This window comes from Lissotriton vulgaris, chromosome 2_1 (genome assembly GCF_964263255.1).
Source record: "Lissotriton vulgaris chromosome 2_1, aLisVul1.2, whole genome shotgun sequence".
Classification (NCBI taxonomy): domain Eukaryota; kingdom Metazoa; phylum Chordata; class Amphibia; order Caudata; family Salamandridae; genus Lissotriton; species Lissotriton vulgaris.
The window spans coordinates 147805398-147829408 of NC_141687.1; the positions used below are offsets into that span (position 1 = coordinate 147805398).

Below are 24011 nucleotides of genomic sequence, written 5' to 3' on the forward strand. Positions count from 1 at the left end.
AAAAGGACTAGTTAGGTAAAGGAAACAGGAGAGGGTCATTTGTCTAGGGCCTAACAAGAGGACCTCAGTCCTAGTTTATACAGTGGTAAAATCACATTTTCCAAACTGATACTTATGAAAGTCTGAGTTATATGGAAGGTGAGTGAACAGAATGAACAGTCCGCAGGCCCTAAATTAGATCTGTGACTATGCAAATGAGTTCAGTGGTAGATTCATTACTGCGAAGGATGGATGTTTGGCAGGTAAAGGCAATTCATTTAAAAGGAAAACTTAAAATGTATTAGATACACTAAAATAAGCCACTGAATCTCACTTTCAGTCACTTTCTTTTTATTTCAATTCACAGAACTGCAGAAAAGAGTTGACATTTCTATTTAAAAATTAAAAACAAAATTGTTTATGTTTATAATTATATAACATATGTCATGGCATTAGATATACTTCATCCTCTTCTGGGAATTGCTGATTTTCAGATATCTGAAAAAGGAATAAAATATAAGATGAGTTATACAATGTAGCAGGGAGAACTACAGAAGTCGCCAGTGCCAAACAGTGTTCAATGTACTTTTACAACAATTCATTACCAAGCAAATTAGCAAGTAATGAAAGAAGTCGATTGTACCTGGCTCACCAAAATAGGAGCGCTCTCATACAAATTTGTATTAAACAATCTTAGATCGTAACAACGGGCTCCCACCATGGTTTAGAACGTTGCTGCTGTATAGGTTTATACTCTACAAATACCTTAGCATGCACACATACACACTTAAGTAGGCAACTTCTACAGGATATCATTTCAATCTAATCAACTGCAGCTTTAGCCAGAATAAGAGGAGAACAATTCCTAAAACACTAGCATTACAGATGGCTCTGCAGCACATTCCTAAAACTAGAATGACAACCACCCCTACAATCTATCTGTAATGTGGCAAGAAAAATGAGAAAAATCACACTCCAAATGGGCTTCACGTTTTTCAGATGTTAACGGTGGCTAACCTGCAGACGACGGGTCTATGTTGTTAACAAGGAAAGCAAATAAGGGAGGCAGAAGGGACACAAACTCCTATTTGCATGAACCTGAAGGCAGCATTCTAGACCTTCAGTAATCTGTACGTTTGTGTTCCTGGCACTTCAATACATACAACCACGTGTAATTCAATTATGAGTTTTCCTGGTCTGTCCGTTACTCTACTGCTCTGTCACCATCCGGGATGAATGGTTGAAATACAATTAAAAGGAAGCTGACTTTGTGCCAAGCTGATATGACATGCCTCAGTGATCATTGTACAATCCTACATATTTCACCTGGTCCACCAGTTAATATATTTGCCATAGAAATACATAAATCAGGGTAACCACTTAGGTGTAATCATTTTCAGGAGACCCAAAACAATCATTTGGGACTCCTGAAAACGATTATACTTAATAGTTAGCCTAGTGTAAGTATTTCTGTAGCAAAAATATTAACTGGTGGACCAGTTGAAAGATGTGCATTGCAAAGGAAGTCTAAAACTAATATTTCGTGAAAGTAGATACCACAGCATTTGCTGTGTAATTGAGGCAAGCGATTGGATGCACCAAGATATAAAGGTAGGACCTTGGTGTTCTGCTTCTACTCATTGTTCGGTGAAGATAGACTGGAAATAGAAACTAGTACTATATTGTTTTAGCATGTGATGCGGTGCTCTCAAGGGTGCAATGGAGTGCAAGAAGGATATCTTGCAGCTCCAGTGAGATGAAGACGACGCTCTTACTGGTCGCAAAGGCGTTCACAAGCTTGCCTAAAAGTGCCCCCCATCGCAATACAGATGCATCCCCTTTTATAATAATCTGGGCATTTCTGCTTCAAATTGCTCTCCTGCCATTAAACGGTGAGTTTTCAATCATTAACTACTCTTGCAGACCAGTACAGGAAAGAAAAACCTAACATACAAATTCCTCCGGATATGTATCCACTCAAGTTAGGCTTCACCCTCTTGCTTGTGCTACCAAAATATGCACACCGCCAAGAAGGTTGAAAATGGCACATCGTGTGTAATTTACTATATACTGTGTCTGGGGAGGAAAAGCCTTTCCTTCTCTTTGCCCAAGATTGCTCAGATTAACTGCAACTTCTGTCAAGGAAACAAGGAAGAGACTGCTTCACAACCAAGGTTCAGAGGTAATTTGCCAACTAATATAATGCAATGCATTTTATAGAAATATAGAAATATGGTGTTGATTAACTAGCATCCAAGGTAGGGAAATACATGAGTCCCTGTCTTCAGGTCGTGGGTTACAACTAAAGCTATTGCCATTGTTAAATCTCTGGGGCCTGAGACAAGCCCAGAGAGCATTCGTAAAGTGGAAATGCCTTCTGGCTATCACAAACCTCAGAAATTCCCTGTATTAAGATTGTACTAGCAGTCACTGGGACAGGGCAATTTGAGCTAGTGTAATTATTTTGAACATTTATCTGCAAATACTTTGGAATCATAAATCCAATACTGGAGTGGCAAACTGCCATTTTAGGGCACCAGAAAATACCCTGAGTGAGGGAGCCTACACGTCCAATATCAAGGTGTATGTGCTGATAGCACACTTCCTTGCAGACAGAAGACTGTTATGGGGTGACAACAGGAAAGGAACAGTGCAGCTATTGCGGATCAAAGGGAAAACCCAGCAGTTCAAAATGATTGTCTCCCAGTTGGCAATAAAGTGGAAGGCCAACACTCCATAGGAAGCTAGTACTGGTAGAAGTTAAAAAGGTTATTAGTGGGCAGCATCATCAAAAGATGGGTGAAGACTGCAATTGCTCCTTCTGGATATGATGGTGTTCCTTAGGTCTACCCTTGCCCTGAACGGAACAGTAAAGCTACGTAGGAGGACTGCAACTGCTAGGAAGGTGGTCACTGAAGTGAGGGTGGTCACTGAAGTGAGGGTTGTCACTGAAGTGAGGGTTGTCTCCTGGAGATGCCCGAGAGGAGATGCCTTTTCCGGTGGAACAGCTTGGCTGTGGAGGCCAGGCCTCGTGAGGGTGTACTGCACTGCTATTATTCAAGCATCATGGCTGGAATATGCGATGTTCCACTTCCAAGTGCAACTGCCATTTGTGTCCCGCTAGACAATGACCCTGGCCATTTAAAGATCCTGCCAGGCAAACAGAGAAATTACCTCCGCGTTCAGCCACTTCCAAAGATATAGAGCCTCCTGAAACAGAACCCACATCCCTACTCCGTCCTGTTTTTGCAATCCCACATATCAGTTGTGTTGTCTGTGAGTACCTATACCCACTCCCACTTGATGGCCAGGAGGAATGCCTTCAGTGCCAAACGAATCCCTTGCAACTCCAGCTGGTTAATTTGGAGGAGTGTTTCCGCCACGGGACCAGAGCGCTCTCATCTCTAACAGCACATCTCCAACCAGGCTGCAATGGATCTGTCACCACTGTCAGTTGTGGATAGGTTAGAGAGAGGGGTCTACCACTAGTCCCATTCTGGTCAATCAGCCATCTCTGCAGGCCTTTTGCATTGTTTTCTTCTTCGGCATCTAGATGAAGTTGACACATCTCCTTGGTGCTGAGCCCATTTAGACTTCAAATCCCATTATAGCCCCTGCAAGTGCCACCTGGCATGGACCACAAGCAGGATGCATTAGACTAAGAAGCCCAGTAGCCTGAGAGACGCTCTCACTGAGACCCAGGTTGCGCGTTGTAAAATCAGGATCATAGCCCGAAAGTCCTGGACTCTCTGAGGTGGAGGTATGGCTTAGAGAAGAGCACTGTATCCATGAGAGCCATTATGAAGGAGTTAGGTGCATCTTCACCACGCTGAAGGAAAAACCAAAACTTGTCGGCTGCCATCTGTAGGAGCTTACGACTGGCTACTTGAGGCCAGCCCGCCTTAAGTAGCCAGTTGTCTAGTTTTGGGAAAACTAGCAATACTCAACCTCTGTAAATGAGCTGTGACCGCCTCCATCAATTTTGTGAACACTCAAAGTGCATGGTAAGATCAAAGGGGAGCATGGGGAACTGAACGTGTTCTAGGCCTACGGGAAACCACAGGTGGCGTCTGTGGGACTGCAGGGCGGCAATGTGCCCTGTAAATCCAGTGCCACCATCCTGTCTCCTGGATCCAAAGCAGGCAGAACTTGGGCCATGGATGGACAAAGACCTCCGACCATCTTCGGCACCATCAAGTAACAAGATTAGCAACCAGTGCGGTCTCAGGAGCTGGCGCCCTTTCTATCGTTCGCTTGGCCAAGGGAACCTGAACTACTAAGAGTATGGGAAAGTGGTCCTCAGGGAGGTTTTGCAGCATAGGTGGCATTTCCAGTGCTCCCGCACACTTTCAGCATCTGTTAAATCTGGCAAAACCTAGGGTTGGGCATGCCTCATTTGTGCAATCCTGAGGAGGAGGTTTACAATGCCCAAAAAGCATTCAACAGACCAGGCAGAAACTCCGGTGCTTAAATCCAGGAGCGAGTGGGGACTGTGTCGCCCTAAGAAGGGTGGGCAGTATGCACCTGTATGCTTCCTTCTTTACCCTGCTTGTTCCATGCACTCCTATTCACAGTGCCCCTGCTGCTTGCCAGTCTTTTGTTAGGTGTTGTGAGGGAAGATCATAAGAGTAGGCAAAAACTTTGAAACCCTGAGGAGGCTGGCTTCCATTCCAAGAAGGCATTATTTAGAATTGACTAGCAACTCCTAGTTGTCATTTCCACTGGGGCAGGGTGTTTCAACATAAGAAGGACAGTCCATGCTGGACATAGGTAGGTCTATATCAGCTCAGCAGGGCCGCCTCTCGATAATCTATTACCTAGAAATTGGATCCTTTCCCTATGGAATTGAGTGCATTATTGGTGAAACAAAAAATAAATCAAACATTTCTGTAGGAAAGTAAAAGATCTAAATGAAAAGTTAATTTTATGAGAACTTTCTTCAGAGAGTGGTAGGGATCCTGAATGCTGAGACTCATAGTGCTAAATCTCGATCTTAGCTTCAATGTCTGATCAGTGATGTTATCCTAAATGTAGAAAATTGATAACAGTAATTCCCTTGCATATCTCTTTCTCCAACCAATACTTTGATATTACTATCTCCATTCTATTTATATTACATCTATTTATGTCAATTTCAGCCAACAACTCTTTATGTTTACTTGACTAATAGTAACCCACTAAACCTTCGTGGCCTGGAGGTATTCGGGGCATCAAATGACTCTTAATGGTCGAAGTGGAGGGACAAAGAACACCAGTGCTTTAACTTCTTGTGCTTTTTTGATTTCTTAGACTTCTGGACTTCAAGGATAAATGGTCGTGAGATCTGCCCTGGTAACAAGAGTGCGACCGAGCCTTTTACTTCGACCGGGACCAAGCCTTCTTTGACTTCATCCAAAAGTCTGTGACAGCAAAGTTGGCTTTGTGGTTATGCATGGCCTTCCTATTCATCTTCATGAAACATTCACACAAAGCTTAGTCGTGCCTGAAGCAGAGGCATCAGTGATGTACATTGTGAGTATCTGTAATCGACATCTGATGGTTGCAGTCTCAGCAACATTTACACCCTGTAAATATTGGAGGGGACATGTCCCTTGCACACTGAATACATTTGAGGGAAAGAAAAAACTCTCAGACTGACTTCGGTGGAGGTCTGGATCTGCATCGGAAGACACAGAAAGAAAAATGGTGAGGTCAGCACGTGAAGGTGGTGCAGATATAGTGTCCCCGATGTAACATCGGGGCAGGACAGAGCCGACGTGGAGCCACACAACACAACCTACCAAAGTGTGAGGAATTGCTATAAAAATTCTCTGTAGCCAGTCTGGCGCCAATGGGAATTCAATAGGTGAGGAATCTGTGGTTAGAAATCTTCATCACAAGCCATATTCTGAATAACATGCATGTGACAAATTGTTGTTTTTGAAGGCTCAAATAATCCGTATTCTCATAATCCAACCAAGATGATACTGATAATTCAATGACAGTCAGATACGCACTACTCTATAAATGCTCTTGGTTTCGTTGAACCGTTTCTGACACATTTGTGGTAAACTGAAGTAATCATGAACTGGGCTAAATTAACATTCATACAATCAGCATACACTGCAGTTTTCCGATTCAAGCAGTAGGGTGACATTAAATAAAAGAAGAAGGCGAGTACCTCGGAATATAAGACTTAAAATGCTGATTCAGTTTCTTCTTTAACTGGAACCACTTCTTCCTCTTTAATTACAACTAGGGAGAGGGAATACGTTATGTACAGATTACGAAATGTAAGCAGTAAACTTAACCAGCAGCAGTAAATCCTTGACCACAAAGACAATTTTAAAATGTCAAAATGTGAAAGCAACATGTACTCATGACCAGAATTATGGTCAACGTCCCCAATGCCATTCATGTCAAGGAAGCACTTTCAAATTTTAAATAAGGTGCTTAGAAACATAGGAAAGACACCAAAATAAGAACACAATCGACAGGTGAGAAAATATAGTCTTGGAAAGTCAAAAAACCTCCCTCAACATTTTCCAGGCACTATGGGCAGCAATCTATACACAGTGCTCCCCCACACTTTCAGCCATCTGTCAAATGTTGGGACACGTAGGGTGCCTCATCAGTGCAATCCTGAGGAGGTGGTTTACAATGCCCAGAAAGAATTCAACAGACCAGGCAGAAACTCCAGCCCTTAAATTCGGAGTGAGTGGGAACTGTGACGTCCTAAGAAGGGTGGGCAGTATGAAGCTGTATGCTTCTTTCTTTACCCTGCTTGTTCTATGCACTCCTATTCCCAGTAACCCTGCTCCGCGCCAGTCTTTTTGTTAGGCGTTGTGAGAGAAGACTATGAGGAGGCGGACTTCCATACCAAGAAGTCATTATTCAGAACTGACCAGCAGCGCCTGCACGACTATTCCATTTTGGCAGGGTGTCTTATCAAAAGAAGGCCAGCCCATGCGGGACGTAGGTAGGCCTATATCAGCTCAGCAGGGCCAACCTCTGAATAATAAGTAACCTAGAAATTGGATCCTTCCTCTGAGGAATTGAGTACATTATTGGGGAAACAAAAAATAAAGCAAACATTCCAGCAGGAAAGTAAAAGATCTAAATGAAAAGTTAATTTTATGAGAACTGTCTTCAAAGAGCGGTTGTGCTGAGACTCATAGTGCTAAATCTCGATCTTAGCTTCAATGTCTGATCAGTGACGTTATACCAAATGTAGAAAATTGATAACAGTAATTCCCTTGCATATCTCTTCCTTCAACCTCATTCTTTGACATTACTATCTCCATACTATTTCTATTACATCTATTTTTGTTATGGTTTGTAGCCAACAAGTTTTATGTTTACTTGACTAATAGGAACTCACTAAGATACTCTGTTGAGCATATTCAATGGCAGTAAAGTAAGAAGTGTACTTATAGATTAACAGCAATTGTACATTTCGAAGGCACACTTCTGTCCACTAAAAGGTAGATCTGCCCTTCTTAAATCGTCCACTTAGATCTCCTAGTGTTGTATTCTCAAGTTAGGACCATGCAGCGAGGCAGCTCATTTATTAAATTGTCCTCTCGAAAAACATTTTCAGCTGTGACCTTTTGAACATATTTGCTTGCACAACAATGTTGGATTAGTTTCCCTGAAACTAAACTTGTTTACACATCTAGCTTCGCCCAACATTATCCCAACGCCTTGAACATCACGTACAAGGTCTCGTTTTGAACGATGTTCAAATGTCATCACTATCTTCATCACTGGGAGGACAGGGCTATCTACATATCCATAACATTACTAATTGATATGCACATCACATGGCTGCTTTCTATCATTAAAGAAGAGCGTCTCAATAGACTTGTAGGGGAGGCACTTCCGCTGACACTGAAGGTCCTTGCATGCTAAGAAATCACCACGTAGCAGTCTGACATCTCGTGAGGGGTGTCCCGCTTGTAACCAAGACGGGGTCTTTCACTCTATCCCATCAGCTAATGGGGTTGGATGGTCTCTTTGGGGGATTCTTGGCTTTACACCTCCACACACTCAGAGTAGGGTTTGAATTGTCTGAGTACGCCAAATGACTGCCTTGTTTTATATCCCCGCACATATACATTGTTTTAGCACCCTTTTAGAACACTAACTACTATTTACGCTTTTGGAGCTTATAATCACGTTAATCTGCTTCAGTCTAGTAATAATTGCAGCTCACATTTTATGCAAGAATAACATTGGTTCAATAAATATTAATGAAAATGTCCCCCTGAGTATTCTCTGTATATTTATCTGAGAATAAATGAGCACGGGTGACTGAGCAAAAAGTTCTGTACTGTTTCCACGATCCCTGAGGGGACAGGGTTGCCATGTTCAGTGGTTGCCAGAAACCATTTGCTGCCTGGCAGGTTAGGGGGCTTATGGTGGCACTGTGAGGTAGCTGGTGTATAGGCCAACATATCATGCAGGGGTGTCTGGAATCAGTCTAGACACCAAGCACTTAATTTATGTTGTCCGACACTAGGAGCTTTTACGATGAAGTTTTACAGCATTTGATCAGTTTCATGAAGGTCACTTACATCTGATTTCTTTAAAACCGAAATCTTCATGTTACTGAAATTTACAACATTAGTTCTCATTTTGACAGGTGGAATAATAATCAAGTACTCAGTTATAGTTATTATAGACTTGCAGCATACATAATATGGCAAGTTACATACCTTAGTAAATTTTCTTCTGATGGCTAGTCTATCTTGATGCAGATTGCTCATCTTGATTAATACCCACAAGTATCATACTGAATTTGGGAAATTTTATACATGTAGAGGCGGTCAATGATCAAACTTCACTAGCATTACTGCCTGGGTGTATGGGATCTATGAAGGTTCTGTCTTGCACCCAAATAAACCATTTTCACCACATGTTCCCCAACTATTGAGCCCAGTAAAAAGACTCTGCTAGACATAGTATATTGTAAGATAAATAAAAACGTTAAGGAAAAATTTAACATGTGCTGACAAAGCCAAAAGTTCAGGTCATGTCTTCCATCCTTTGGGCTTTGTTTATGATTGTTTTGTGTTGTTAAGGGTTTTGTAGAATATTATTGGGGAAGAGTAAAAAAAAAACAATTGTCTATAAGCAAGAATATTTTTTGGTCTCAACAAGTTACTTACCTTCGGTAATGATGTGAGACATACGTAGTTATGGATTCCTTACCTGTAGAATTAGCCCCAGGCATCAGACTCCAGAGAATTTTTTGGTAGCAGTACCCCTGCGCATCGGTGGGTAGCGTCTACTTAGACACTGCCCCTGCAAGCTTGCGTCAGTTCTGACACAACTTTCGCGCCAGAAGCGCAGAGCCATGCAAGACACTGACCACTGGTGCACAAAACTAGATGTCTGGAAGAGAGTCCTTATCCCTAGAAGTCAGTTCACAGAACAGGGAGGATGGGTCCGCGTGAGTCATTGGAGCCGTGATGACCTTGCTGGAGCTACTCAGACTCGCCCACAATCGCTGACGTCAATTCTGTACACTACTTTCCACGCCAGGAACGCAGAGCCATGCAAGAAACTGACCACTGGTGCCATAAAACCTGGGCCCTGAAAGGGATGTCCATAACCCTAGAAATCAGTTCACAGAACGGGGAGGATGGGTGAGGTGGTAAGGAATCTATAACTACATATGCCTCTTACAGATATATCGGTACCGATGTTAAGTAACTTGTTCATCTGAAAGAGACTGTTTTTCTAGATTCCTTACCTGTAGAATAGATACCCCAGCAATGCCAACCCCGAAGGTGGGTCTGCGAACTAACTTCTCACCAGAAAGTCCTGGAGAACAGAACGGCCAAAAAAGCCATCTCTCCGAACTTGGCTATCCAGGCAGTAATGTGTTGTGAACGTGTGCATGGATGCATACGTGGCTGCCTGGCAGATGTCAACCAACGAACTCCACGTCCCAAAGCAGTAGAGGTTGATGTCGCCCTGGTAGAGTGGGCGCAAAGTCCTACTGGACGTTCCTTTTTCGCCAAAGAATAGCAGATTTCGATGCATAGGACAAACCATTGAGAAATGGTACGTTGGTGCACAGCCCGACCTTTCTTGGCGCCCACATAACCCACGTAGTGCTGATCGTCCATCCGGAAATCTTTAGTGTGGTCATGGTAGAAGAACAGCGCGCGTTTTGGGTCCAGATGAAGGAGTCTCTCTAACTCTTTGGAAGGGTGCAGACGCAGGAAGAAGGTGGGCAATGTAATGGTCTGACCTATGTGGAAGGAGGTAACCACTTTGGGCAGAAAAGAGGGCCTAGTGCGAAGGAGCACTTTGTCTGGATGAACTGCAAGAAAAGGAGGCTTGGAGGAAACAGCCTGAAGCTCACTCATCCTGCGAGCAGATGTGACGGCAAGCAGGAAAGCAGTCTTCAAGGTAAGAAGACGAAGAGGTAAATTATGTAGTGGCTCGAAGGGAGCACACATAAGGAAAGTAAGAACCAGATTCAAGTCTCACTGGGGCATTACGAAAGGAGAGGGAGGAAAGAAATGAGTAATGCCCTTTAGAAATCTATTCACAATCGGAGACTTGAAAAGAGAAGGTTGATCAGGAAGGCGCAGTAAGGCAGAGGTGGCCAAAAGGTAGCCTTTAAGAGTGCCCAAAGCAGAGCCCTGCTGAGCCAAGGTTTAGAATGAAGAGAAGAACCTCTGAAAGAGGGAAAGAAAGGGGATCCACAGCCTTTGCTGTGCACCATGCCACAAATGTGTTCCATCTACAGGTGTATACCGTTTTAGTGGAGGGCTGCCTGGCTGCCCGGAGGAAGACCGAAAGCTGTCAACTGTCGCCACTCCATCACCTATCAAGGAGGTGGAGGCTGGACAGATTAGGGTGGAGGACCGTCCCCTGCAGCTGCGACAGAAGATCCTCCCGAAGAGGCAGTCGGATCGGAGGATCGATGGCCATGTTGAGCATCTTGATGGTATTTGGCTCGACGCCATGCTGGGAATCAAGTACTATTCAGTATTTGGGAGTCAATGTTTACTGTTCAGCTGATGTGCTGTATGAGGTCAATTTCTGCTGTGCAATCATAGCCCTAAGACATTCTGTGACATACTTTGAACCACACCACTAGCGTCAATGGGTGGTGGTTCTAAAATGGTGATATTGTCTCGTCTTCTTTATTTGTTTGCGGCTATCCCTATGGAACTATAGTGGAGGTTCTTGAAGGAACTGGATGGTATCCTATTAATGCTGTATTGGGGCATTTCATGGCACTGCGTAGCACTTTCGGAAGTTGTGTCTGCCAGTGACAGAGGGTGACCTGGCTGTGCCTGATTTTGAGCTCTATTGTCTGGCTGAAATGGGTAGCACGCTGCAGGCCTGCGCTGTGGGATGGAGTGAGCCCTCATGAGCAGGGCTCACCCTCCAAAGATTTGCTGCCTGCCATTCTGATGAAGCATGTGCCAGCCTCTATGGTGTGAGGTAGGAATGTATTGATCAGAACAGCACGCTACATCTAGGCTGGGGCACTGCAGAGGATACTCACTAAATAACGATATACGAGTGAACTCCCGTTCTTGGTAGCCTGATGCTGGAAGCTTCCAGGGGGGTCGGATAGGGCTACGCAGATGGATAGAGGTGGGGGGCACTATACTGTGTGATGTATTTATGGTGGGCGAGGTTTGTATCTTCTTGGATCTTCTTGGACAGCCAGGAGACGAACGGGCACTTTTTGGTACATGGTGCCCTTAATACATGGGATCTGTGCCACAGAGTGGCGGAACCGCTAGAACATGAATGCTTGCTCTTTCTTATCACAGGCTGGATGGGAGTGGTCCCGCTGCTATACTGGGCTCTACTGAAGAGGACCCAGTAGGACCTGGCGTGCCTCCGTCATTGATGGCCGGAGAATCTGGGAGTGCGGCTGTCAGATTCCGCTTGGAAAAGGACACTAGAACTCATCCCCCGGGTGTCTAGGAATACTTGTTTCAAGCTTATTCAGTTCTATTACTTGCACTGGGCTTATTTCACCCCTGGTGAGTATGTGCGGTCTTTCCTGGCTCTTTCGATTTGTGCTTTGTGTGGGGTAGATGATGCAGGTTTCTTTTATATGGTGTGGTCCTCAGTGTAGTTTTCAGGACCACTGATCAGGATCTCAAGCTCCCCCCACGTGTGTCTTCTGGGTCTGCATGAGCGCAGCGCAGTGCGGAAGATGGCGGTTAGATTTGCGGACATACCATTGATTCTAGCTTGCAGGCAACTTAATATGAGCTGGAAGTCAGCTCGCGGGCCTGATATATACAGGTGGGGAAAGGAATTGGTAAAGTGGGTGGAATGCGAGAGAGAAGCAATTTGGAGGGAGGAGGCCAGGGGAGGACGGAAAGTACCAATTCTGCCCGCTTGGGATTTAGTATTGTTGGCTTGCCTCAGGTAGGACTTGGGAGGGCAAACCTTAGAGGATTGACCCCTTTCAAGGGCTGCCTTCTTGGAAACTGCAAAGCAGAGTATTCTCCCGGGCCCTCGGGACCACGCATGCGTGAGTCAGAGTATGAGTATGGGTATGGGACAGGTTGTGAGATTTTGGATGGGTTTTGCAGTGGGAAGAGTGGAGTACGGATTCAGACTGTAGAGATTGGAAGCTTTTCTCACATATTATTGTCAGGAATAGGTTCTACCTACTGGGGCACCCTCTGTTGTATTGGTGTCAGTACAACGCGTTGTGTTACAACGCATTCCGTTACAACGCAGATTTTACAACGCGGGATCCATTCCAACGGATGTCATTACAATGCATGGCATTACATCGCAGATGCTATTACAACGCATGGCATTACATCGTAAGTATAGGTAAGTATACCTTTTTTTAAAAATGTTATTAGTTTATTGTAATTAATTTTTTTAAAATAATTTAATTAAAAGACATTTAAAAATTGTCATTAATTTAATTAAATAAAATATCTATTTAATAAATGTAATTTTATTAAAAATTGTAATTAATTTAATAAAAAAAGTAATTAGTTTAATGTACATATTTTTTATAATGAAATTAAATTAAATTAATAATAATAATTTATTTAATTTAATTAATTTAATTAAAAAATGTAATTAATGTAAAATAATTAATTTAATTTATTAAATATATTTTAATTAATTTTAAAATGGTAAATATAATTTAATTATCCCTAAACCCAAACCCTGCCCTAAAACCTAAAAACACCCCTGTACCCCAAAACCCAAACCCTGCCCTAAAACCTAAAAACACCCCTGTACCCCAAAACCCAAACCCTACCCTAAAACCTAAAAACACCCCTGTACCCCAAAACCCAAACCCTGCCCTAAAACCTAAAAACACCCCTGTACCCCAAAACCCAAACCCTGCCCTAAAACCTAAAAACACCCCTGTACCCCAAAACCCAAACCCTACCCTAAAACCTAAAAACACCCCTGTACCCCAAAACCCAAACCCTGCCCTAAAACCTAAAAACACCCCTGTACCCCAAAACCCAAACCCTGCCCTAAAACCTAAAAACACCCCTGTACCCCAAAACCCAAACCCTGCCCTAAAACCTAAAAACACCCCTGTACCCCCAAACCCAACCCTGAAACCTAAAAACACCCCTGTACCCCAAAACCCAAACCCTAAAACCTAAAAACACCCCTGTACCCCAAAACCCAAACCCTACCCTGAAACCTAAAAACACCCCTGTACCCCAAAACCCAAACCCTACCCTAAAACCTAAAAACACCCCTGTACCCCAAAGCCCAAACCCTAAAACCTAAAAACACCCCTGTACCCCAAAACCCTGCCCTAAAACCTAAAAACACCCCTGTACCCCAAAACCCAAACCCTACCCTAAAACCTAAAAACACCCCTGTACCCCAAAACCCAAACCCTGCCCTAAAACCTAAAAACACCCCTGTACCCCAAAACCCAAACCCTGCCCTAAAACCTAAAAACACCCCGGTACCCCAGAACCCAAACCCTGCCCTAAAACCTATAAATACCCAAACACCCCAAAACATATACCTCAGTACCCCAAAACATATACTCCTATACTCATACTTATTTAAAAAATCACTTAAATTAATATATTTAATTTATAATATTTAAAAACAAAAATAAATATTTGTTTTATAATTAATAATAATTAAATCAATTAAATAATATTAAATAAAATAAAAAAAAATTAAATACTTACCAATACTTACGATGTAATAGTATGCGTTGTAATAGCATCTGCGATGTAATGCCATGCATTGTAATGACATCCGATGTAATGGATCCCGCGTTGTAAAATCTGCGTTGTAACGGAATGCTACGTAAAAGTTGCGTTGTAGGTGTTACATACCCCTCTGTTTTATACATTTGTATTCCTGATTTGTTAGATACTATGTCCTTGGCCCTACTCACGGTAATATGTACTACTGTTGCATAACATCCTGCCTGCTTGCACCGATCCACTGTGATTTGTTTTGTTTTATTAAACTTTTAATAAAAACATTTTAAAAAACAATAGTTGGAAAGGCTCCCTTTGTATTAGAATCGTGTGGGTCCTGCCAACAAAGAAGGCTCTTGAAATGGAATCAATTCCACTAATCCCGAGGATACACAAGAAAACATCATTTAGAACAGGGATTACTGAACTAAGAAAACACAGGAAGCCATCAATCCTAAGACCCTTAGAAGGGAAATCATCCTATGCTAAGGGTCTAGGTATGATTTTCTGAATGTGTGTCAGTTTTTCTATACTCAAGACCACTCTAACAAACTAAATATGCAGCAACAGGATCTGTGTGTATTTTACATGAAAGGCCCAGCTTGTGAAGCACAATACAGTGACATGGTAGATGACCTGCTTCCTTTAAAACTTCACTTCTTTTCATTATCCAAATGCAATGCAAGGGAAAACATCGATTTGCTTTCTATGACCCTATCTCAACACTTTGGTAAACACATCAGCAATCTCATTTACTTGATCATCACACACTGGTGGTGGTAAGTACTTGAAAACATTTCGGGCCCGATGTAGGTAAATCCCATTTACCGATTTTGAAATACCGAATTTTACCGATTCGGTATTTCAAAATCGGTAAATGGGATGTAGGTCCCAACATCTGGATTCTTTTCCGAATCCTTAAAATTCGGTATTTACCGATTCGGTAAATACCGAATCGGTATTTGCTATTGAATCCTATGGGCCTTTGAAGCCCATAGGATTCAATTCAAATACCGAATCGGTATTCAACGATTCGGTAAATACCGATTTTGTCAAGGGTGCAGGGGGTGTCACTTTGACACCCTCTAGCACCCCCAAAACGGGCATGTGTGCAATGTGGCACACAGACATGCCCTAAGGGCACGTCTGTCTGTCACATGGCACATGTGTACATGCACAGATGTGCATGTACACAGGAATCGGTATTTTACCATGGATTTGTATTCCATGGTAAAATACCGATTCTGTAAGCCATTTGCCAATGTAAAATTGGCTACCCACATAGCATATTCGGTAATTTTACCGAATCGGTAAATATTACCGAATCGGTAATAATTATACCGATTCGTTAAATATTACCGAATCGGTAAATTTACCGATTCGGTAATATTAACGATTCGGTAAAATTACCGATTATGTGCACCTACATCTCCCTAGCCCTTTACCGATCGGAAACGGCCGAAAATCGGTATTTTCGGCCGTTTCCGATCGGTAAAGGGCTACCTACATCTGGCCCTTCGTCCTTACCCGGTAAAGCAAGAAGAAGAGCTTTTTTTCTGATGGGAAGAAAACCTGTGCCATCATGAGCTGCAGACAATTTTCAAACCTTTCAATCCAATACTCCCTCTCTATTGGAGGATTCCCGGGGAGCATTATAAAGCTAGGTGTAATTATAATTGACTGGTTTAAGCTCATTTTATGTGTAAGTATTTTAAAACGATAAATGCTTTGCGTAGGAGGACACACTTGGCTTGTAACTGAAAATTAGTAGCATCAGGTTTTCCAGTGAAATATGTATATCCCCCTTACATTTAGAAATATACTGAATAAAAGTATGGGTTCCGTCACCGACATTTGCCAGTGACAGGTGCGGCACAGTTTGAATCCAGCATTCCACATTGCCATCCCTGCCACACCAGGAGTCTAAAAAATTGACAAAAAGTCGAACAAAGACAGCCAAAAAGTAATTGGGAGTAGCTCTCTCCACGTGGAGCTGAACAATGCCTTCTACCAGCACACAGGGCTACTGCTCACACATTTCCAGATACATACTGATGCCTGGAGATAATTCTATGGTAAGGATTCTGATGATAGAAGTCTCTATCCTATACACATGGCCAAGTAGGTTAATTTAATTTCAGACACGTATACTGAAACAAGCTATTGGATCTGCAGGAAAAGGCTTTGAACCTGACATGACATAAAAGCAGAGGTTTGTAGTGCTGCATATCAATGATGCATAGGGCCAAATTTGTAAAAATGTAATACACTCAAACAATTTTATAGCTAAAAAGCCAAGCAAATTTACCAGAGGCATCTCACAATGGAGAGGCAATAACAAAACCGAGAACGCTGTTGAGAGGGCTAAAAAGCACCACGAAGGTGGGTAACTGTGTAATGTTATGACCTTGTGAGATGCCCTTTATCCCACATGAAAGGCAGTGGGACAGCCCTGCCACTATACATATTATAAATGGGACACAAAAAAGGTTCTACTTACCTAATACTGAAGAATCTCACCTTAGGTGATGGGAAAGTTAAAAGAATGGGCAAGAAGCATACATCACAATATGAAGGGTATTTCAGTCTGAAGTTAGTAAAACATTTGATAAATTATAAAATACTTGTTTAATAATCTCAAAGTAATTTATGAGGCCAGAGAGAGTTAACCATGAACACACCAATGTTTAACTGAGGTGTCTCCAACCGTTTCTATTTTAAAAGATAATATGCTCAATAAAAATAATCCTGTGGTAATAATACATGGTATTGTTGTTATAATAGTGACCACACAAGCCAAGAGTACATTAATGGCCACTACTCCATTCAGGATTACCAGCACTGACCACCTACGGTGTGTTGGACAGGGTTACCTGCAGTAATGTCACAGAGGCTTTATTGGTTTGAATGCTTCTACATGAGTACTGACAAATATCAGCTTTAAACACATTTTGGATACTTAACCATGTTGACTCATATCACTTTAGAAAATACACATACGTTTTTCTCAAATACATGCTTTTCAATTTTCAACAGATTCAGCTACACAAACACTCTCCATTTACTAAGCTGGGTTGCATATAGGGGACCAACTTAAAGATTTCCGGAAGCGCGAACAGCAGTTCACAAGCAATTTGCTGAAGAACCCTTGTTTATCAAGTTATACTCACACATAACTGTGCAACAAAAGTATACATTAGACACAAGAAGTTGAATGATATGGTGCCCAAGATGTCTCCAACCCATACACATGACTATGTGTTGGTCACCTTAACTGTACATAGATTCAAGAAAGGCATTAAACCTCACAATGGACAAAGATGGTTTGAACCTTAGCCCGAGACAAAAATCAACTGAGGTCGAGCAATGACACGCCACGCATGCACCTCAGCAAAATGAAACAAATGGAAATGCCTTGATGCACAAGCACACATCTTTGTACATCCTTTTTTACACAGATCATAACAAGATCTAACCAGCTAATGTCCAATATAATTCGTTAAGTAAACAAATTAATCTACCCCAACCTATCCAACCACTATCTAATGTGATAAACAAATACCACGTCAGCAATCCAATCGGATTCCAGTCAACAACAATCCCAAACCCATAAACAGATCCAATTCCTAGAGTGCTTTGAGACCATGCAGATGGTGGGAAAGAACACCACAAATTCACAATCTGATTTAACATATAGTATGGCGGATCATACTTAATATTGTATACCTTAGTACCAATAATTAAACTTTAATACTATTTTGCATATCACTCGATATTATGGCAATTTGCAGTGATTCTAAGGAATGAGGACCAAGGGTGAAAAAGTGCACACTCATACCTTGTACTAGTTCAGAAGTTTCATCAACGCTTCTAACGTTGGCATCATTTAAGGAATAACAAATAAATGCTGTTCTGGAATAGACGGTTCTTATAGTTATTGCAAATAAACAAAGAAACACAACTTGTGTCTGGCAAACATACAAAATGTAAATTGAATAGGATGTGTATTCACACAGGACTTGGAAAAACCAGGATCAACCACGTTAGTTACCTAAGCAACGTAAGTATCCAGCGTCCATATGATCCGCACTTGTATTATCAGCTCACTGGAAACAGTTTTAGGAATACAAAGGACTGCACCCTTGCTTTATATCCTCTATAATGCAACGACAAACAACAAGCAAAACTGCAACCTATACCTGATCAAGGATACAATGCAATCAAGTGAATGAGAAACCATTTTGAAATCAAAATTAGGACAGCGGGCAGATGAGTGTGTATAAAGCGCAGGCTGTAAGATTAATCTTATCCAGGCATTTCTAGCAGCCATCGTCGACAACCAAAAACATGCCAACAGAAAACATGGAAGAGAATTGGAGGAAATGCAATTGTTTAATGATCTCGTAAGCCGTGATCACAATATAAAGGATCGTAAGGTCTATAAATATACTGAAGACAAAGAAATTATTGTCTTTTGGGTCCGATCGTTCAGTGTTAGGCATAAAGATGGACTCTAAGATGGCAGCATCAGCGACTAACGCCCAAGACCTCCGGTGGAGTTGGGCCAGCGGGCCACGGAGCGGGAAGAAAAAAAGACACAGGAGAACAAACAGCTAACCCGCTACCTCGAAGACAACAACATCCTGGACCCTTCCCAATACGTCTTTCGCAGCAACCACAGCACCGAGACCGCCGTAATTGCCGCCACTGACGACATCAGGATCCTGATGGGCAAAGGAGAAACAGCCGCCCTCATCCTCTTGGATCTATCAGCAGCCTTTGAAACAGTCTTCCACCGCACCCTATCAGCACGCCTCCATGGCGCCGGGATTCAAGAGACCACAGCCTTGCTCTCAGGCAGAACCCAGAGCGTCCGCCTCCCCCCTTCTGCTCAAAAACCACCAAGATCATCTGCGGCGTCCCACAGGGATCCTCCCTCAGCCCGACGCTGTTCGATATCTACATGGCACCGCTCGCCCACGTCGCACGACAACATAACCTCAACATCATCTCCTACACTGACGACACCCAGCTGATCATATCCCTCACCGAAGACCCCCACACCGCCAAAGCCAACCTCTACAGAGGAATGAAGGCCGTAGCTGACTGGATGAAGGACAGCAGACTGAAGCTGAATTCAGACAAGACGGAGGTCCTCATTCTCGGACCCACCCCATCAGCCTGGGACGATTCTTGGTGGCCCACATCGCTAGGCACAGCCTTGGAACCCAGAGACCACGCACGCAACCTGGGGATCATCCTCGACTCCACCCTCTCCATGACCAGGCAAGTCAACGCTGTCTCCGTGTCTTCTTCAACACCCTCCGTATGCTCCACAGGATCTTCAAATGGATCCCTCCCGACACGAGAAAGACCGTCACCCAGGCCCTCATCACCAGAAGACTTGACTAGGGGAACGCCCTCTACTCAGGAACAACAATCAAGCTCCTGAGACGACTACAACGAATCCAGAACGCCTCGGCACGACTGATCCTCAACGTCCCCCGACGCAACCACATCACACCCCACCTGAGATGCCTGCACTGGCTCCCCGTCAACAAGAGGATCACCTTCAAACTCCTCATTCACGCACACAAAGCACTACACAACACCGGACCTACATACCTCCACAACCGACTCAGATTCCACACCCCCACCCAAAGCCTCCGCTCAGCCAACCACGCCCCCGCCACAGTTCCTCGTATCCGGAAAGCAACTGCCGGATCCTACTCCTACCTTGCCGCCAAGACCTAAAACGCTCTCCCTACCAGCCTACGACAGACTCAGGACCTTCTGGCCTTTAGAAGATTCCTCAAGACCTGGCTCTTCGATCAGTAGCGCCCTCCCCCCCAGCGCCTTGAGACCCTCACGGGTATGAAGCGCGTTTTAGAAATGCAGTGATTGATTGATTGAGCGGAGGGGAAGGAGGCTCCCACGAGAAAATGGATTGCCCCCAATAGGTCAGAAGACCGGCGAGGTCCAGGGAAGGGCCTTTCTGTTAGCAAGAAGCGGGTGATTGAAGGCCCCTGCCTTAACTGCTGCAGGCCAGAACTGCAAGTCAGATAGGAAGGACTCAGGTATTCTCCTGCTTCAGACTTCAAAGACACCTGGGAACCTGCGTCCCCCAGAGAGATATCCATCATCTTGCTGCTCCTAGATGAGTCCTGCCATGTAGCGCTGCAGGGCTGGACTCTAGCAGGAGAGTATGCGTTGGATAGCGGTGCCATCTGGAGTCTTTCTTTGGGCTGACTGGGAGAAGCCTCCGGTTGGTGGTGCGTCTGCGAGGGAGAAGGCTAGCGCACGAGGGCGGTTGAGGTACTGCCGGCCTCTGGAGCGATGACACGCTGAGAGACCAGGTCGGTGGGGTCTCTAGGACCCCTTGAGTGGGGTCACCTGGTTTATAGGTGGGATTATAGGGCAGTCGCAAGACCAAAGCTGGAACCCCTGATGCGAGCGGAGCGTCAGGCCAGGCCGCACCGACTGAAGAGTCCGGAAAGACCGGAGCAGGCAGTGCCGGTAGGCAGAGCGGAGACGGAGCTCCATGGGGAATGAGAGACACTAGTGGCAGCTTGAAGTGTGTGGACGCTCCAGGCCAGAAGAACTGCCCAACTAACCTGGACATCAAGGCTTTCACCACAAGTATTGCCAACAAGAACTACTATGCCGCTGCCAAAACCATTTTCGCTGTCAATCCCCTTGGCCTGACTTGTGGAATGGTGTGCCCAACCTCAGACCTATGTGTGGGAGGATCCAATTTATATGCAATGGAGAAAGGACCCATTAATATTAATGGATTGCAGCAGTCTGCAATTGAGGTGTTTAAAGCAATATACATTCCTCAGAAAAGAAACCCTACATTACCTCCCCCAGAGGAAATGCCAAGGAGTAACCACAGTAACATTGCTCTCATCGGTGCTGGGTCTGCAAGCATAAGTTATGCCTCCTTCTTTGTGCGCTTAGGCTACCTCACTATAACAATATTTGAAAATAAACACTTTTTTGGAGGGCTTAAGTACTTCTGATATCTCTCAGTTCCGCCTGCCGTACGATGTTGTACAATGTGTTACAATTCGAAGTGGGGCTTATGAAAGACTTGGGCGACACGATCATTTAAGGTGCAGGATTGGGAGAAAATGGGATGATCATCAGGAGATTGAAGAAGGAAGGGATTGAAGCGATCTTCATAGGAATTGGGATTCCCTGTTGGCCCTAATACCCTGGAATCTACCCCCATTTATGCACACCTGGGGTTCTATGGACTGCTATCCTTGATTCTCCAACTCCCTCGATTAAATCTGAAACCAACGAGGCTCTCCCTGGCAACCTACCAGCCCATCCTCCCATGATGGCTGGATCAGACCGGATTACAACAGGATGCAATTCCTTCACCCTCCCAACTTTTCCAAGTCCGCTGCTAAATCCTTTAAACATTCCCTCCTGAGAAAACACCCCGAGACTCGGATCTCTAACCTGTACTTTAACGCCACCAGGGGCATCATCACTAATGACCTTATTTTCTACACTAGGAAAACAGCACTGTGGTGCAGTACCATATTTAACCTACTTAGCATACACAATGCCAGGAACATTCCTAACGGTGCCAAACTCTCGATCGTGCCTTCCCAAAACCTTAAAGCTGACCTTACTATTTTTCAAAAACAGCATCGTCATGATCCAAGCTCCAGACATGGATCTTAATAAATTCGCTGAATCCGTCTCCATCCTTAAGAAACAGGTATTTCATTCCTCCACGCAACCCCTGTGCCTGCCGTCGCCCCCGACTCATGTCGCAGCACCGGTCCACTCAACTCTAAATACAAGGGTAAGGGCCTCCCTGCTAGACCTACCAACGATGCTGCCACTCCCCCTTCTACCCCCTCAAGTCAGGTTGGGGCGAATCCTCCCCTAATGCTGCCAGATAACTTCCCACCACTCCCGCCAACCTCTAGCATTCACCACTAAGTCTACACTGCCGCCCCCGCTTTCTATTCTTGCCCCTCGCCTAGTATCTAACAATCACTTCAACCTCAGCTCACCAAATTTTACCCGCAACAATCATGGAACCTCCCCACTGAGCTTACCTTGCCCTCTTTTCTCCCCTCCCCCAGTAACCAAGCCTTGGGGGTTCGAGCTCCCCCGCCTGGCCTCCCGCTCAGGCCGCCTGACCCTGTACTGACCCTGCGGGCCCTTATCCGCAAGTACAACTTACACCCTTGGACTTTGAATCCCTTAAGAGTAGGCCATCCATCATAGTTCTGAGAATCCAGATAGCCCCATTAGAATTGAAGACGTCCTTCACCTCACTGAACACTCTATCGCCACCCTCAAGCCCTCCCTTAACTCAGTCTTGCCCCTGCTCACCATACCCACCCTCCAAACCATGCTGCTGGCCAGCAAACACCTTTGCCCGTGCAAACATTCCATCTACCTCTTAGAGGATACCCTAGCCCTCCTCTCATCCGACATGACCTCCCCCGGCACCCCGTCCTACTGACAAGAAAACTGATCACCTGATTCCTACTATCCCAATCAACACCAATAGATCATTATCCCTCTGTAATAGAGGAGTAAACAGCAATAACTTAACACACGTACCCCCATCCTCCCCTTCCTACAACACTTGACCCGATTTCCCTCTCTCCAGCCTCCTTCGTAACTGCCGCTCAGCTGCGAGACATGCCTCTGACATCACCGCCCTCATCCTAAGCCATAAAACTGATGTTGTTATCCTAATCGGGTCATGGCTCAATGATTCTTCCTCTCCTTACCTTGATTTACAGGTCCCACCAAACTACAACATCGTTAGACTTGATAGACAAGTAAAAAAAGGGGAGGCATTGCATGCATCTACCGCTCAGACCTCCTTGTCACAGAACTCCATGCAGAACCCACAGACTCCTGCGAATATCTTGCCCTATCCATTAGTAACAACTCCTCTCAGCGATGCAAATTGCACATCTTCTACCAACCCCCAGGCAAGAACGACACATTCATTGGTCTCTTCATGGAAATCATTACTGCTAAAGTCTCCCCCATTCCAATGACATTTTCCTCAGTGACTTTAATCTGCATTGGAATGACCTCAATGACTCCCAGGTCAACGCTGTCAAAATCACTGACCAATCACTCACCCAGGCCTGCACCCAGCCAACCCACTCAAAAGATGCCACGTTGGATTGGATCATCACCCAGGCATCGGCGGTCAAGCTGAATTTAACTGATCCATTTGATTGATCAGACCACCACGCCATCACCTTCCTAATACCCGACTGCCGCATAAAAAGACATGGGCAACCAATGAAACCAAAACGTTGGCTCAGAGACTCTAAGAACCTAAACCTCGAGAAGCTGTCTGCTTGCTGCGAGAATGACCTACACCCCCCCCCCCCCCAATCTAACTACGGTCAACGACTTCACTGAGCCCGACAACTTGACTATGTCATCATATTGGATGATCTGGCCTCGCTAAAGCTCAAAAGGTCCCAAATCAAAGACAAAAACCTCTAGTTCAGCGGACCCCTCAACAGCGAAAGGAGAGCTCTCCGACTCAAAGAAAGAAACTGGAGACAGCACCCCTCAGCCCTCCAACTTAAACTTCTCTGTCAGGCCAGAAATTCCTACAACAAGAACATCTTAATATCCAAAAAAAGAGTTTTTCAGATCAGACCTGGAAAATGCCAAGAACAGAACCCGCAAAATCTTCAAAATAGTCAAATTTCAATCAAACTAGTAAAATTAACCAAAGAAACTACAAAATCACTAACAACCTGTGATGAGTTTGCCTCCTATACAACCAAAATCAATTCGCTAGGTATCGAACTTAATGCCACCTCAAACTTTGCTCCTCCT

The 24011-nt window shown here is 44.2% G+C and overlaps 1 protein-coding gene across 4 annotated transcripts in view; it reads right to left on the minus strand.

Annotated features, from left to right (window-relative positions):
- Window positions 1-313: 313 nt before the first annotated feature.
- The window catches only part of GTF2I (general transcription factor IIi), a 1434650-nt gene continuing 1410952 nt past the window's right edge, over window positions 314-24011 (minus strand). For all 4 annotated transcript variants that reach the window (XM_086954596.1, XM_086954597.1, XM_086954594.1 and 1 more), the window contains 2 exons: window positions 6140-6213; window positions 314-477 (listed from right to left, as the gene is read on the minus strand). In XM_086954596.1, coding sequence (XP_086810722.1) covers window positions 6155-6213 — 59 coding nt within the window. In that variant the 3' untranslated portion in view covers window positions 314-477; window positions 6140-6154. The remainder of the gene's footprint in view (window positions 478-6139; window positions 6214-24011) is intronic.